The 16,860-nt window shown below is 41.0% G+C and overlaps 1 protein-coding gene across 1 annotated transcript in view; it reads right to left on the reverse strand.

Annotated features, from left to right (window-relative positions):
- Positions 1-409: 409 nt before the first annotated feature.
- The window catches only part of AMPD3 (adenosine monophosphate deaminase 3), an 88,189-nt gene continuing 71,738 nt past the window's right edge, over positions 410-16,860 (reverse strand). The window contains exons 11-15 of the mRNA XM_033928383.1: positions 16,291-16,454; positions 11,456-11,576; positions 8,423-8,596; positions 5,112-5,222; positions 410-4,436 (exon numbers count right to left, since the gene is read on the reverse strand). Of these exons, the coding sequence (XP_033784274.1) occupies positions 4,263-4,436; positions 5,112-5,222; positions 8,423-8,596; positions 11,456-11,576; positions 16,291-16,454 (744 nt within the window). The 3' untranslated portion in view covers positions 410-4,262. The remainder of the gene's footprint in view (positions 4,437-5,111; positions 5,223-8,422; positions 8,597-11,455; positions 11,577-16,290; positions 16,455-16,860) is intronic.

Genomic DNA, 16,860 nt, shown 5'->3' on the forward strand with positions numbered 1-16,860 from the left:
ATTTCCATTTTTTTTTTGTTCGGTTTTGGAATAAAAGGGACTCATTTTATCACACCCCAGATTTTTTTTTTTTTGCAATTTCATTCATTCTTCACCAGTTCATGCAATATCCATGCATTAAATTTAGTGCAGTGCATGCATTGGATAATAAGGAGTCATTCAGCAGAACTCCAATTTACTTCAAATTTGCTAAAAAAAAGAAAGCTTCAAAGCTTACTAATACTGAATTTGGTATGAAATGCAAGTTGGAAGAAGGGGGAATGGTAATTATCTGATACAACTGTCAGAATTGCTGGCTTAAGAACTTGTTCCCCAACCAATGTATCCGTACGGAGAAAATGAGGAATGGTGCTAGGGCACCTTTTGTCTATAAGCAATAGAGGAGGGAAGGAAGATGGACTCCAACATATTGATAAGATCCAAATTTATTGTTACAGAATCTCATACACATGTGAAAAAACCCTGACTGGCTGGGGTTCCCTCAGGACAGTTCCAGAGCAAGGCTAAGAATCACTAAGCCTGTAAGCAATTCCCCCCCAAAAGATAAAATGGACCCTGAGCAAAGCACTTTGTTTTAAATAAGCAATATTTAATGGTTTTGATAAACTATGATCCCTGCAATAAAAGAATTTTAAAATCCTATGTGCAAGTGATGATAAAGTTTGGATAACGGTTAAAAGCAGCTGTCCAAACCTAGTCCCTTAGATAAACATTAAAAAAAAGTAAAACAAATATGAAAATAAAAATCTCCCTCAAAAGCCACACAGTACTGGGGAGACCACATTTTTTTAAAAAGTTACAAAATCCAACTTTCTTTAAACAAACTGAATTGTGCTTATAGTCATGTCTAACAAATATAAAATGTACTAGTATTTACAAACATGGTAGAACTCAATAATCCTTACATTGATGAACTTAAAATACTATATAACACTTGCACTTTCGTTAAAATGGATCCAAGCAGAACAAACAGATGCAAATAAGAAAAAAAAAAACACAAAACAATTGCTACACATAGAGTCACATTTAAGTTCTCACAGTCCATGTGCAAAAATTACCACTTTCTGAACATCCCGAGTATAAAAATATTTCTTCCCATACTCACAATGTTTAAAGATACATTAACCTTTTCATTTGGTGCCATGGATATTCTTCTAGGGCTCCTCCACCGGGTAATATTTCTGGCAGGCAGTTTTATTAAGGTGCTATAACGTAAGCATGCATTAACACCTTCAGTACAGGTTAGTGGTAGCTGGAGGCCACCACATTAACATGCTAGTTAACCATGCTGACACATGCTAAACTAGTCATGCACTTCGTCACTACCCCTGATTGTACAAGAAGCGATGAAACGGAGCTACAACGGAGAACTCCCCACTGTACTCGTATATTGCATGAGCATTTTTGTCAGCAATAGTCAGAGGCTTGCCTGGCAGTCTGTGTACTGCTATTTAGGGAAATCTGTGCCTAGTTCAAAGTTTAGGTCTTTTGCTCCTAGGGTTGAGAATTCGATGGGGATAGCTTTCATAGTCCCGGGGAGGGGGGGCACGAATTCCAGTCAACCTACAATGGCAACAGCAACACCATGTGCAAAGATTTAGAGCAGGATTTCAGAAGGAGCTCTGAATGTGTAGAGAATGACAAGGGGACAAATTTGTCCCCATGCCCGCAGGAACTCAATTTCCCCTGTCTCAACTGCACAAGCCTCAAACACTTGTGATTTTAAGGTGTTTGAGGCTTGTGCATACGAGGATGGAACTTGCAGGAATGGGGCAGAGACAGGAAAAGAACTCACCAGGACGGGAAAATGAGTTCCCGTGTGGGCGGAGAAAAATTTGTCTCAGTGTCATTCTCTACTCTGATGCTTTCTTTCTCCTCCCACACCTTACACTTATGTCTGTCACTGTGACAACTAGGCTGGTTGAGGATGAAAAGAAACACCTATGTAATTGGAAATAAAGCTCTGGAGCTGAGCTAGAACCAAGTCAGAAGCCCAAAGGAGGCACCAAGAATACTGTGACACTCCCTCTCCCTTAATGGGTCTTCCTCCCCACTTTCCCTCCCCACCCAAGAAAACATAGCTTTATTCATTCTCAGAGATCATTTAACTGAAGCGATTAACCTTCTTGAGAGATGATACATGTCATTCAGTTTGTCCCTAGAGGATTTTAATGTAGGCAAACACAGTATTGTATAGAATACTTTGTTCAAAAAATTGTACATTTTTGATTTTATGATTCATTGAACAGTAAAACCCAAAATGTTTTGACTAGATCTCAGAAGCGCAGGGAACTATAAGAGCCCTTTAACTAAAACTTAAGATGCGTGCTAACAGAATTAGCGCATGCTAAATGCCGCATGTCTTATACCTATGGGCTACATGGCAGTTATCGTGCGCTAAGCTTTAATATTTCCCAAATTTCACACAGTGAAGCAGAGGAGCATCTTGGACTTCTGCCATAGGCTGTTTCCTGATTCCAGGGCTATACCAAGCCAGGATCACACCCTGCCTACCGTACCTCAGCCGAGAAATGAAGTCAATGGATGGGGAGCAATTTGGTGCCAAGCAGGCAATATAAGAGGAAAACCTTTTAATCACACTACTCTAATACTCTCTCTATTCAAGCCTTCTTTTTATGCAATAACTGTGCAGTTATGTGAGTGAAAGCCTTGTTTTTATTCCCAAACCTGGCCAGACCATCTCAAGCTGCTCAGGGGGAAAAACCTCAGATCCCCCTTTGCCGCCAGTCACAAACGTTGCAAGGGAAAATCTTCATCGGTTAAAAGAACCTTCTATTAATGCTTATTATTTAGCTTTACTTTTCTTTTTTTTCTTATACTAGATATCATAGCACTTGTGTTATTCATCTCAAGTTCTTAGCTTGTTTCTTTCTAAGAATGTTCAATAGTGTTAACTGCCGATGAAGGCAAGCCCACGTTTCGCTTCCACTGCGTCAGGGCACGGGACATATAGTGAACAATCTAGTTGGATAAGAAATAAAATTTATTTACTTTTTCCTTCAAAACATTCCTTTCACCCTGAACCGTTTGAGATTTGTCTGCCCAGGTTTGAGAATAAAAACATGGCTTTCATTATGAACTGCACCGTTATTGCATAATAAGGAGGATTGAGGATTAGAGTAGAGCAATTTGGTGCCCCCTGCTTCTCATACACCCTATGCAGCAAAAACCTTAACACAGCACTCCGTGACTTTGCAACCCCATGGGCTAATCACCGGACCACATCCTCTTGCTGGGATCAAACCTCAAAGCTGCAACCTTGCAGATACAATGGTAAGAAATAGGATCCTTATTCAAGTCACAGTTGAAGCTTCCTACATTGTAGCGAACATGTCAAGCAAAGACATTCATTGCATGAGCGATATACCTATGTCGTCATAAGGTGCATGTTTTATAGCACAATTATAATTTAAAACTTTAAAAATTAAAGCATGTTAATTAGGACACAATTGTAAGCTTATCATTCATTAAAAAAAAAAAATTACTATAGAGTCAAATATATGCATATTATTTTTTCACCATTCATTTCATATTCCTCGATACTGATTTTAAAGATACATAAAAATGCTAGGTAATATGCATAAATGCAGAATATGCTTTGTGCCAATGACACATTAGGTACGTTATCCAGTAAATAAAGGAACCCTGCAACTCTGTTTTCTAGTCTGACCATGTATGAGTGTCATCATTAAAGTGCCAGTGCTCTTAACGGCGTCACTCGCCAATGAGACCTGCTATTGAATCAAACAATATAATTTTCTCATGGTATTCTTATTGGAAAATACCAGATGTGCAAACCCTCAATTGTTTTTCAGAATTTTACACATTACAAGAACGGATTCTGGAGATATGGTCTTATGAGAAGACTTCCTTTTTGTTGACTTTGAGATGGTCTATGACTCAGAACTCGTATCAGCTCAGGTAAAAATATTGAGTTGGCAGGTTCAATGACCTGCCTCCTGTCCGAAAGAATCATCCTGAATAACACATTCTGCAGGCAACTTTTTCACCACAGAATACGTTAAAGCTAATTAGCACAGCTGTGATTTGAGGCACAACCAACAGAACCAGAGACATGCTCATACAGAGTCCCTACAACGTCGTGGCTGTTGCAACAAAACCGAGGAGAATTTGTTATGCTTCCAGTGGTCGTGCGCACCTCGCAGTTGTGATCATGGTCAGACGCTAAACAGAAACTTGTATCCAGTTGTGATGCCATCCATGTTTTTCAGCCTTGATGCTCACTGCGATGGAGCTGTAATCTCACACTGCATGGCATCGGCTAAGAAACTCAGCTCATTGCATAGGGTCTCATAGCGGAAAGCCATTCGAATCTGTGCAACGTTTGTCCGGCGAATATCGTTCCCTTCAGGACCTTCTTTCAAGTAGTTCTCGCCCAAGAAGTGTTTCTTTTCCTGTAGAAGAAAAGACATTTCATGGAAATGCTACACTTCTTTCGTTTAAGGAGCTTTTAAATAGTCTGGAAAGTAAAGTTCTGTCTGTTCAAGGAAATTCAGAAGTCTTAAATACATGTAGGTTAATTTTTTTTTTTTTAATTTAAAGGAGATCTTGCATTTGCACTTCCTAATCTCACTGTTACATAAGAACATAAGAGGTTGCCTCCGCCGAGTCAGACCAGAGGTCCATCTCGCTCAGCAGTCCGCTCCCACGGCGGCCCATCAGGCCTAGTTGCCTGAACAGTGTCCCTGACTAATTCTGTACTGTCTCTAATTCTATCCCTATAACCTACCTCTACTCCTATCTATACCCCTCAATCCCTTGGTCTTCCAGGTACCTATCTAAACCTTCTTTGAAGCCCTGTAGCGTGCTCCTGCTTATCACATCCTCCGGTAGTGCGTTCCATGTGTCCACCACCCTCTGGGTGAAAAAGAACTTCCTGGCGTTTGTTCTAAACCTTCCCCCTTTCAATTTCTCTGAGTGCCCCCTTGTACTTGTGGTTCCCCATAATTTGAAAAATCTGTCCCTATCTACTCTTTCTATGCCCTTCATGAACGTATCAAACTCCTATTATCTGTGTCTTGTTTAGTTTGGCAAATCTCATTATTTCCGTTCAAGAGAATACTTTTTACCTTATCTGATAATCCGCTTTGCAGTACACTGTTTCTGGCAATTTCACACAAGTCGCAGGTGCTGAGTTTCCACACTTGTGCAGCTATCGCATATTCTTCCATGAGTGCTTCCTGGGGAAATCCACAACACAAACAAATGTCAGATCAGAGTATGTCTTTCATCTAACGCTATTAGAAAAACAATTGTTAAATCTCTATATGGCTAATTATGTAGGGTTTGAGTTGCCTAATTTCAAGCTTGAAAAGCTTTCTGACTTAAATATTTGACACACAAAAAAATAAAAACCCATCAGGTCTTACATCAAAACAGATGGAAAAAGGCTGCAAAAATAAAAAAAAATAGTCATTAAAAACTCAGTCAAGATTATCCTCCCCTTTTACTAAGCCGGAGTGCTAAATATGCCAAAGTTGCTCTGATGCGCAGAGAATTCCCTGGGCCATGGTAGAAACCTCTGCCACACCTTAGTAAAAGAGGACTTATATTTCATTCCAGATCATGTTAAAACAAAAGTCCATAAGCCATTATTAAGGTGGATTTGGGAAAATTTATTGCTCTTTTCTAGAATAAGCAGCATAAAATCTGTTTCACTCCTTGGCATCTTGCCAGGGACTTGTGACCTGGGTTGGCCACTATTGGAAACAGGATACTGGGCTTGATGGACCTTCAGTCTGTCCCGGTAATGGCAACTCCTATCTTTTAAGTGTCCATTTAATAGAAATTAAGGCCAAGTCTCGCAAACCGTGTGCCACAAAGAGATTCTGGGTATGCTGCAAAGAGATAGACAAAAATAGGAGCAGGGAAGGAACACGATCGACCAATCTCAAGGGCAACCCATTTATTGAAATTATATGGCTTAAAAACCTATATAACATATACTGCAAGAGATTCCAGAATATATTTTTAAAATTCCCTTCATAAGAAATAATTCATAAAATAAATATATACTAGACTAGAAGACATGTACATTGTGTAGGCAAGAGTCCATTACCGCAGGTGCCTTTTCTCCTCTCCGCACCCTGGTGTACCTCTGTAAATGTTTGCCAGCTCCAAGCAGCATCTTCCACCTGCGGCTCATGCCAGCCTTGGCTCCCTTCTGATGTCACTTTCTGTCTCTGGACCAGGATGTGACATCAGAAGGGAGCCGAGGATGCTGCTCGCACCGATGAACATTTAGAGATATAATTTCAATTATAATGTGCTACAAAAAAACACATTTGATCTGTTTACTGTGCCAGAGCTAAAAAAAAAAAAAAAGTTTGCGAGACACTGAATTAATGGACCAAAAATGTCCAGTATTTATATGCGAGCTTCTAATTTGTCTTCTATTGAATAGATGTCAGAGGCCCCGTATCTCTGGAAAATCAAATAAATGCCCTTTATGGATGTTTTTAGCTTGACCTCTGCTTAGAATGCTTAACATATTAGCAACTTAACTACAGTTGGGTCAATAGCTGGTGGTGGTGGTCAACCTTTTTATGTATTGACCACTGCTGGCTAAATTTGGCCTGGAATTCAGTGCTCTGCCATATTTGTGCACCAGCACTGGATATCTGGGTCACTGGTGGAGCTGGGAGTTATGTGGGGGTCGGCTGCTATTCAGTGGTGTTGTTGACATACTTAACTGGGGAAAGAGAAGGTTGCATCTTTATCTACTAGGTTAGGTATATTGGTGCTGGCATAATGAATATTGGCAGTGCCCACAAATCTGACTGCCTCAACTCCCCTCCCAGACAGGCCTGGCATTACCTGGATTGTGCTAAGGTGATAAGAACATAAGAATAGTCATATTGGATCAGACCAACAGCCCATCTAGTCCAGTATTCTGTTGGCACAGTGGCCAATCTAGGTCACAAATACCTGGCAGAAACCCAAAGAGTAGCAACATTCCAGAACCCCAAAGAGTATCGAGATTCCAAGCAGAATCACAAAGGATAATAAGATTCTGGAATCCTAAATGGTAGCAACATTCCATGCTACTGATCCCAGGGCAAAGTCACAAAATACTGAAGGGGTAATAAATTTAACTAGTACGTTGGTATTGTAGACTGACTAAAGAAAAGTCAATCACTGCTTTTCTATGCAGTGACTTTTTCAGTTCCACTGATCCCAGGGCAAGCAGCGGCTTCCCCCCATCTGTTTCTCAATAGCAGACATTGAGCTTTTCCCTCCAGGAACTTGTCCAAACCTTTCTTAAACCCAGCTACACTAACCACTGTTACCACAACCTCTGACAACAAGTTCCAGAGCTTAACTATTTTCTGCGAGTGAAAAAATATTTCCTCCCATTTGTTTTAAAGGTATTTCCTTGTACCTTCATTGAGTTTCTCCTAATTTTCAAAAATTTTGAAAGCGTTAAAAAAAAAATCGATTCATTTTTACCAGTTCTACACCACTCAGGATTTTGTAGACTTCAATCAAATCTCTTTTCCATCTGTCTCTTTTCCAAGTTGAGGAATCCTAACCACTTTAGTCTTTCCTCATATGAGAGTAGTTCCATCCCCTTTATCATCTTAGGCATTTTGATCAGAATCAATATTAAGTGCCACTGATTATCGGCAGATTAGTATGTTTACAGACACTTGATATACTGCTATTTGCAATGTTGCACCAATGCTTAGCATGGTATAGGTCAGGGGTAGGCAATTCCGGTCCTCGAGAGCTGGAGCTAGGTCAGGTTTTCAGGATATCCACAATAAATATGCATGAGATAGATTTGCATCCCAAGGAGGCAGTGCATGCAAATCCATCTCATATATTCATGGTGGAGATCCTGAAAACCTGACTTGGCTCTGGCTCTCGAGGACCGGAATTGCCTACTCCTGGTATAAGTGGTCAGAAGTTAGATGAGTGCACTGTTACAGACCTGCCCTTCGCAATGCTTCTTTGCAAGCCAGTAAAATGAAGCTCTGAGTAGGACAATGACCACTGCTGACATGAAATGTGACCCCCATACATTTTGATGCCTGTCTATAAGGGATCTGGCAAATTCTTATCCCTTAGCATCAGCCTCTGGTCCTTTCATATTCTTAAGCCCTTGCAGCAGAGTCTAGTGCAGTGGTTCCCAACCCTGTCCTGGAGGACCACCAGGCCAATTGGGTTTTCAGGCTAGCCCTAATGAATATACACGAGAGAGATTTGCATACAATGGAAGTGAGAGGCATGCAAATCTGCTCCATGCATATTCATTAGGGCTATCCTGAAAACCCGATTGGCCTGGTGGTCCTCCAGGACAGGGTTGGGAACCACTGGTCTAGTGCTTCTGATTTTCAAACTTGTCCCTGTGTTTCCAGGCAAGCTATACCTTACTGACCTTAGTGTAGTGAAACTGCATTGGATCATCCGTGGAGAGGGAGACCACCAGGCCCTTATGTAGAAATTCCCGCAGTGGATTTTTGGAATATTCCAGGAAGAGACTGTTGTTGCTTAGTGGAGACATAGCAATGGGGATTTGTGCAAGGTAATAAAGGTACTGGAGAACTGGACTCTGCAGAAGAAGAGCACAAAGAACATAAGGATTAACCATACTGGTCCATCTAGCTCAATATCCTATTGCCACTGTCCAACCCAGGTCACAAGAAATCTGGCAGAAATCCAAAAAGAGTAGCAACATTCCAGAACTGAGATTGTGATGTCATAAGCCTCACTCCAGCAATGCCTAAGAGCCAACTTCATCAGTGATGTCACAATGGCTAGACTGTCCTATTATTGGCTCACATAAGAATAGCCATACTGGGTCAGACCAATGGTCCATCTAGCTCAGTATCCTATTGCCACAGTGCCCAGTCCAGGTCACGAGTACCAGGCAAAAACCCAAATAGTAGCAACATTCTGGAACCCTAAAGAGTAGCAAGATTCCATGCAGAATCTCAGAGAGTAGCACGATTCCATGTTTCCAATCCTAGGGCATGCAGTAATCAACAGGCAAACACATTTCGCAAACATTAAGGAGATTGTTATTAAGTGTGAGAAGCAGTAAATTATGAGGCTTTTTTTAAATTGAAGTTTAAATTTATACAGTCTCAAATATAATCAAATATCATAGTCTCCAGAGGATGAATTACAAAAATAAAGAAAATGTACTTAAAAAGGACCAATAAATCAAAAACAAATTATTTCCCGTACCTAGAGAATATTAAAGAAACTAAGGGGTGAGAATGCTCAAAATACAAGGCAATTTTGAAGAAGATAAAAGATAAGACTGAATTGCTTGACCACGTCTAGGTGAAGCCCTGCTAAATAAAAATGCCCAATATAATCACCAATGCATATTTGTTGTGTGTTAAAAAAAGAACTTAATTGAAATTGTATATCACTTCAACTTGCCTTCAGCAAATGAGACAGTGTAGCAAGATACACATGGAAATTAGTGCAGTCTTAATGTAGAAGTTTGCCACAGGGAGGAATGCCCCTCTAGGGGGCCACAATCCAGTCGGGTTTTCAGGATTTCCCCAATGAATATGTATTGAAAGTAGTGCATACACATAGATTTCATGCATATTTATTGGGGAAATCCTGAAAACCCGACTGGATTGCAGCCCACAAGGAGGGACTTTGAGACCCCTGCTCTAAGCTGTGCGGGAGTCCTCCACCTGTAGTTATGCCAGTGGGTGGTGATGCTTCAATATTGTGCTGGAGTCCTGCAGAGCTTGCCTGTCCCTCACTATTGAAAATGTGGTTGGGAAACAGCACCCCCCACTGGCAGGACTCTTAAGTGGTAGACTCCCGCCCAACTTATCAGTCTCTTAGGCAAAAAGAGGGTTAGGTGATTTGCCCAAGATCAGGAGTCGCAGTGGGATTTGAACAGGGCTTTCCTGGTTGGAAAACCAGTGCTCTAACCACTAAGATACTCCTCCATATGTTCAGCCTCCTTTTTTTTTTGGGAGGGGGGGGACAGCTCTTACAGTATATATTGGACATTGCACATTTTGAAGCAAATAAAAAGTTTAAGAAACTGCAGTGATACATCCATCCTTTTGTTTCTGTCTACAAGTATGCCACTATGAATATCTGGTCTGATATATATCATATACGTCATTTCTCACATCATATATGTCATTTCTCACATATTACACCAGATTTTCTGAATGAGTGACTCTCAGTTGCACAGAAGCATTTTGTTTCTCTCATTGAGACTGAAGGTGCATGGGTTAGGGTTAGGGTGAAAAAAAAAGTTTGCAGAGTGTCAGTTTCAGAAATTGACTCACAAAACTGGAACACATGAAATGACCCAACTGCAGCTTCATAATTAGTCATTGAATCTCTATCTACCTCTAGTGGCCAATTACATTCACTTCCAAATATTTGGCAGAAATAAGAGCTCACAAACATATTCTAGGTCGGTGTCTTGCAATCTTTCTCAAACCGTGGCACACTAAACGTAGCGGGCATCTGGAAGTGTGGGGACGTCGACACAATGTCATGCGCACGCGTGATGTCATCACGTCGATGTCCACGCACGTGCAAAGGCCCTCCAGATGGGCCTTGAGCCACCAGTGGGGAGTGCTGGCAGGGAAGACACGAAGGAGAGGTGCTGGCATTGCCTGATTGCCTACAGGATGTGCTTCTTGCCGCGAGAGGCACATCCTATGGGGCAGTCAGCAGGCGTCGACACCTCTCCTCCCCAGCGTCTCGTGGCACACCTGAAATCTCAGAAGGCACACAGTTTGCGATACACTGTTCTAGGTGATATCTATGATTAGCTCTCAAAAGTTATCCCTTCTAGAGGCCAATTGAATTTCAGCTTCAGGTTCTGTTACAACCCAAATCTTTTTTTTTTTCTTTCTTCCTCTTTTTGGTGTTGGATGAAAGGTTGTTTTAATTTTTGGCCATGCTTTAGATTCAGCCCATAATGACCATGTGTTTTCAGGGGAAGCTGGAAACTTGTGTTTTCTCCCATTTGTCTCCCTCCCTCCCCTTGAACAGGAGTTGCCCCTCCTCTGGGACCCTCCCTCCCCTGAATATCTCCCTGGGCTTATTTTACAAACTCTGGTGGTCTAGGAATGTAGTTGGAGCAGGAGCAATCCCCAGTTACTCATGCCCATTCAAATTCTGCTCTCAAAATGGGTGCTGTGTCTGGAGCATTATTTCTGTCCTGACTACACTTAAATCCAGATCCCATTAGTGTTAACAGTTGTTCGTATCTTTTGAACAGAAAAGGATTTTGTGAGAATGCACACCCTACAATGGTCTCTTATATAATCTGGAAATTCATTTTTATCTATAAAATGTGCCTGCCTTGTGATGATTTCTGAAAGGTTGGGGGGGGGGGGTGGAAACATGATACAAACGATTCCAAGAAAGGCGAAGACCTCTGCTTTGATTATACACATGGAAATAGTCATACCTTCTTCAGGTTCAGTCCATGTGAGATGTTGTCGGCTGTTAGGAAGGCTGACACCAAGTGCGTGATGGAGCCAGCTTCCCCGCAATGTGGTCGGAACTGAAAGGTACTCATCCCTCTCTCCCTGCAGAACAAGGAGCAAATTCAGAAGTGAGATCCTCAACCAGAGCAGGATACAGCAGCACTAAAGGCCTAAGCCAGGGGTCTCCAAAGTCCCTCCTCGAGGGCCGAATCCAGTCAGGTTTTCGGGATTTCCACAATGAATATGCATTGAAAGCAGTACATGCACATAGATCTCATGCATATTCATTGGGGAAATCCCAAAAACCTGACTGGATTCCAGCCCTCGAGGAGGGACTTTGGAGACCCCCGGCCTAAGCTAAGATCAAGAAAACTCCAGCTATAATCCATTCAAGCTTTAGAAAAATCGTAGTTATAATCGGGCAGAATTTTAAAGAATTATCTTTAAATAGGTAATTTCTTAAGAAATCAAATATATAATAATTTAAAAAAGCAGTAATCACCAATAAATCCTGGCATTTATTTCAATACATGCTCCACTGGTCTTCAGCACCATGTTCTGGACAGCTCCTGTGAGGGACAAACACCCCACTTTGAAAACTAATGGGCCTTTTTACTAAGCTGCACTAAGCACTAACATATGCTTACCACAGCTTTAAAGGGCTCAAACTTTTTATGGTGCAGATATTATGTGTGTGTAATTGCCACTGGTTTATACCATACACTTGATAACTAATTCTCTGTACCTTCATTGCATATGTACAGTTCTCATCTCCTTGTAAACTGCTCTGAACTGTTTTCTGATATTCTGTAACTTCGCTGTAAATGTAGTCTCTTACCCTGTAAACCGCTCTGAACTGTTTTGTGGTATTGCGGTATACAAAAATAAAGTTATTATTATTATTATTATTAAACACACACACACAAAACATCTGTGCCCATAGGAAAAAAAAAGAAAAAAAACAGGCAGACCTGTTGGATTTTTCAGGTCGGCATTAGCAATCCGATTATGGAATGCACTGTTAAGCCATCGATCGGATGGTTCGTTATAATATTAACTGCCTCATTTTAATAGTAATGAGGTCGTTTGCATGCCAGAATCGGAGAATGTATGACCGCACGGAAAGCCATGCTTTGAGCCATTTTCAACATCGAGTCGGCAAATTCCATCGGTCACTAAGCCAGTCAAAGCTAATACACAAATCGGAGCATTTAGTGCATCTACCCTCAGTAACCATTAGGGCAGGCATGTCCCAATGGTCATCATTTGCCAAAACCCATGCTAGCTGCTTTGCATATTTTAGTAAAAGATCCGCTAACTGCCCCTTCACACTTTTAGTTGACAGCAGTGGTAAAATATAGGTGCTTTATTTTTTTAATCCAGGCCACATTCAGTATATATTGTATGGATAACTACTGCCATTTTAAATTGCCAACAGGCTAAACTCTTCAATTTTACAAAAGGATGTGGCTAATAAGATGCCAGCATTGAGCAAAAAGTTATCCAGTCAAGTGTGATATTCCACTGCTAAGTGAATAACTTAACCATAAACTTATCTATAAAGTTAAACCAGTACCTTACTAATTTATCTTTATCTGGGGATTTTCAGTGCTGGACAGAAGGGGTTTAAACGGATACGGCCGAGAGGATAATATATTTATTTAGCTGTATGAAGTTTGCCTTCCACTGAAAATTCTTCAGTGTGAAAACCTTTGAATGGGGCCTATTTTCTGTCCAATAAAAAAATATCAAGCCCATTCAAATTTCTACAGAATAAATAGCACAAAAATTGTTCCCTAGAGATGTGATTGGCTCAGCAGCTGACCAATCAAACTCATACCCAGAGCCATTTTGCTGCAACATTATGATACATTCCCCTAAATTTGAATCATTCTCAGAGGATGCGATTACAGCAGTTAGTATAGCTGGGTTTAGCAATGGTTTGGACAAGTTCCCAGAGGAAAAGTCCACAGCATGTTATTGAGACAGATGTGGGGGAAGCCACTGCTTGTCCTGGATCAGTAGCATAGAATATTGCTATCATATGGTTATCTCCTGGGTACTGTGACATGAATTAGTCGCTGTCGGAAACAGGAAACTGGGCTAGAGGGAACCATTGTTCTGACCCAGTATGGCTGACCTTTATGTCATTAGATGTGAATATATATATATTTAGGATTTGATTACTGCCTTTTTGAAGGAACTCACTCAAAGTGGTGTACAGCAAGACTAATTCATTCTTTCAGGAGTTTAAGGGGCGAGAGATTTTTTGTTAAGTTAGGATATAGGGGAGGAGAAAGAAGAGTGAGAAAAGATTAAGAATGAGGGATAAGAGATAGTTAAACCCTTCCTTTCCACTCTCAACAGAATCAAATTACATAGTTCTTGTAATTGCATTAATCCAGGGTACTCGCATCTGAAGAAGAGTAGCTCACACCCAATGTCTTTTTTGGTTGGTCCTTTGAGAACATTTCTTTAAAATATATAACCACTCTTAACACTTTTCTTCATTACCTCCCAGAGAATTTCTATATAGTAAGATAGTAAATGATGGCAGATAAAGACCTGAACAGTCCATCCAGTCTGTCCTTCAGTTATACCAATTACAAATACATGATTAAATTAACTTGATATTTCTGAGTCATAGACTGTAAAGTCCACCTGGTGTTGTCCTAGGTTCCAAATGCTTAAGTTGTCGTCCAAGCTCACTCCAGCTTATCCAACCATCCTGTTTGCAGGATATATACCATAAAGTCTGGCCAGTAACATCCTCATGTTCCAAGTTAGTGGAGTTCCCATTGATATCCTCCTCAGCCCAACCCTACACCAATATGTGACCCAGACTGTGCAAGTCTGTCCAGTACCGGCCTTAGCTCTTTAATTTACATTCTTTGTTTTCTAATTAGAGATCCTCTATGTTTATCCCAAGCTTTTTTGAATTCCATCATCTTTATCTTCTCCACCACTTCCCTCGGGAGGGCATTCCAGGCATCTACCACCCTCTCCATGAAAAAGAATTTCCTAACATTGTTCCTGAGTCTTCCTCCCCACAACCTCAAAATTATACCCTCTAGTTTTACCATTTTCTCTTCTCTGCATCATGTCTCCCCTGTCCCTCCTTTCCTCCAGAGTATACATATTTAGGTCTTAGAGTCTCTTCTCATACTTCTTCTGGTTCAAAACCCCTTTCCATTTTTGTCACCTTCCTCTGGACTGCTTCAAGTCTTTTTATATCCTTCACCAGATACGGCCTCCAAAACCAAACACAATACTCCAAGTGCGGCCTCACCAACGACCTATACAGGGGCATCAACACCTCCCTTCTTCTGCTGGTTATTCCTCTTTCTATACAGCCTAGCATCCTTCTGGCTACAGCCACCGCCTTATCACACTGTTTAGATGCCTTTAGATCCTCAGACACAATCACCCCAAGGTCCCTCTCTCTATCTGTGCTTATCAGCATCTCACCTCCCTGCACATACGGTTCCCTCGGATTTCTACACCCAAATGCATCACTCTGCACTTCTTCGCATTGAATTTTAGTTGCCAGATGTTAGGCCATTCTTCCTGCTAGGCCAGGCACTGCCGAGAACAGCAAAGCAGGATGGCTCATCTGTGCCAGGACAGGTTCAGTTAAGATTTTTAAAATGTTGCTTTACTCTAAGTTACTCGATTAAGAGCTTTCTTCAATGAGAGTTTGGTTCTATAGGTACTGAACAGGGAAAAAGTCCCAATGGTTCAGATCACCTATGTCTTCTTTCATTTATGTACTTGGGAACTCTAAAATCTCAGACCAGAATGTTCCTGGCTCCTGCTCTGAACCTCAACAACTTTTTGTGCCCTCTGCCAGCATCCGGGAGAAACAGGGAGTTGCAGCTGTCTTGTGATGGTTTGGTTTCTTTTTTTTTTTCCCTCTTCTCTTTTCTATTTTTGATATAATTCTTTTCCTACTGCAAATATTGTAAATTTTTTCTGATGTATACTTGAAGAAGAAACTTAATAAACAAACATAAAAGCAACAGCACATATGCTATAGTGTTATAGGGAGCATGCAGGGTATTTACATACAGTTACCGAGCTTGCTGATTCAGATGTCTTATCTCCAAAGAAAGAAGATGCTTTGCAGGCAATCGGTCTCTTTGAGGTTATCAAATCTCTGTCCCTTGTAAGAATGCATTTTATAGATATCTTTTTGTCCTCATTGCAGCACAGACTGTGATTTGCTACTATTTAGAAACTACTTCTCAAAATGTCCCAGGCTAGAAACTGACCAAAGCTTGGGAGACAAACAGGTGGGTATTCAACCAGTGGTAGTGAGCATTTTTTTTTTTTAAAGCTACTGCTGGCGTTATTCCTGGATATTCAATCCTGGGTCACGTCTAGGTAACAGCACTAACTATCCAGGTTTAGTGACTAGCTATCTCTTCTGAAGTTAAGTGCAATAGTCTGCATTTAATCACCTAAGCGACACAACATAACAATAGGACTGACTTTTTTATGCAGTCCAATATGGCCGCTTAACTTAGGTAGTTAAGTGCTGAATATCTGCATATAAACCACATAAGTGTCAGCTCCACTCCTAGGCCACCCAAAAATAACTGGCCTGCGATAATACTTAGTGGCACTAACCAGTTAATTTTCGCAGAATATCAGCAGATAACCCCGCACACATGATTTAACCAGGCAAGAGCCATTTCTGGCTGGTTAATTGGTTTTGAATATCGACCCCCATTAAGTTCAGTTTCCACTCCCCAGACATCACGTCACTAAAGGCATAGACAGGAAAACTTTCCTAATTCTTCCAAGTGCTACTTACTTCCGAAGATTGTTGAGGATCATAATGTTTGCATACATATAATAGAGATAGTAGCTATACGGGGGATTCTGCTCAAAAGTCCAGATGTCAGGGCACGGACTCTTATTGCAAAACATGTGATCACTGTGCTTAGATTCGTCATCGACACTGTCAAATCCTGTCACCTAGAACAGAAAATTATTTTCATTAAGTGCCTCAAGATACTAAAGCTGCACAATATACAGAAGATTTAATAATAATAATAATATGCCAAAAAAAAACAGACATAACACTCTCTCTCCTCATGCCTACTGGTGGATCTCTCTCATTGTTGCAACACATAAGCTCAGCAAGAATACCAGCACTATAAAGACCTTGGCCTGATTCCTAGAAGCGTTAACAGCTGCCTGTAATTCACTGCAGTTTCCACCAGGTGCCAGCAGAGTGCCTGAAGAAATCAGAACCACTGCTGTACTGCGGAGATCCCAGAAAGCAGCAGAGCTGCAAATGACATCAGAAAATGCCACCAGCGCAGAATTTCTGGTAATTAAGTGAACAGAAAGTCCCTGAAGGCACCGGGAGATACTACTA

Source organism: Geotrypetes seraphini, chromosome 19 (assembly GCF_902459505.1).
Source record: "Geotrypetes seraphini chromosome 19, aGeoSer1.1, whole genome shotgun sequence".
Taxonomy (NCBI): Eukaryota; Metazoa; Chordata; class Amphibia; order Gymnophiona; family Dermophiidae; genus Geotrypetes; species Geotrypetes seraphini.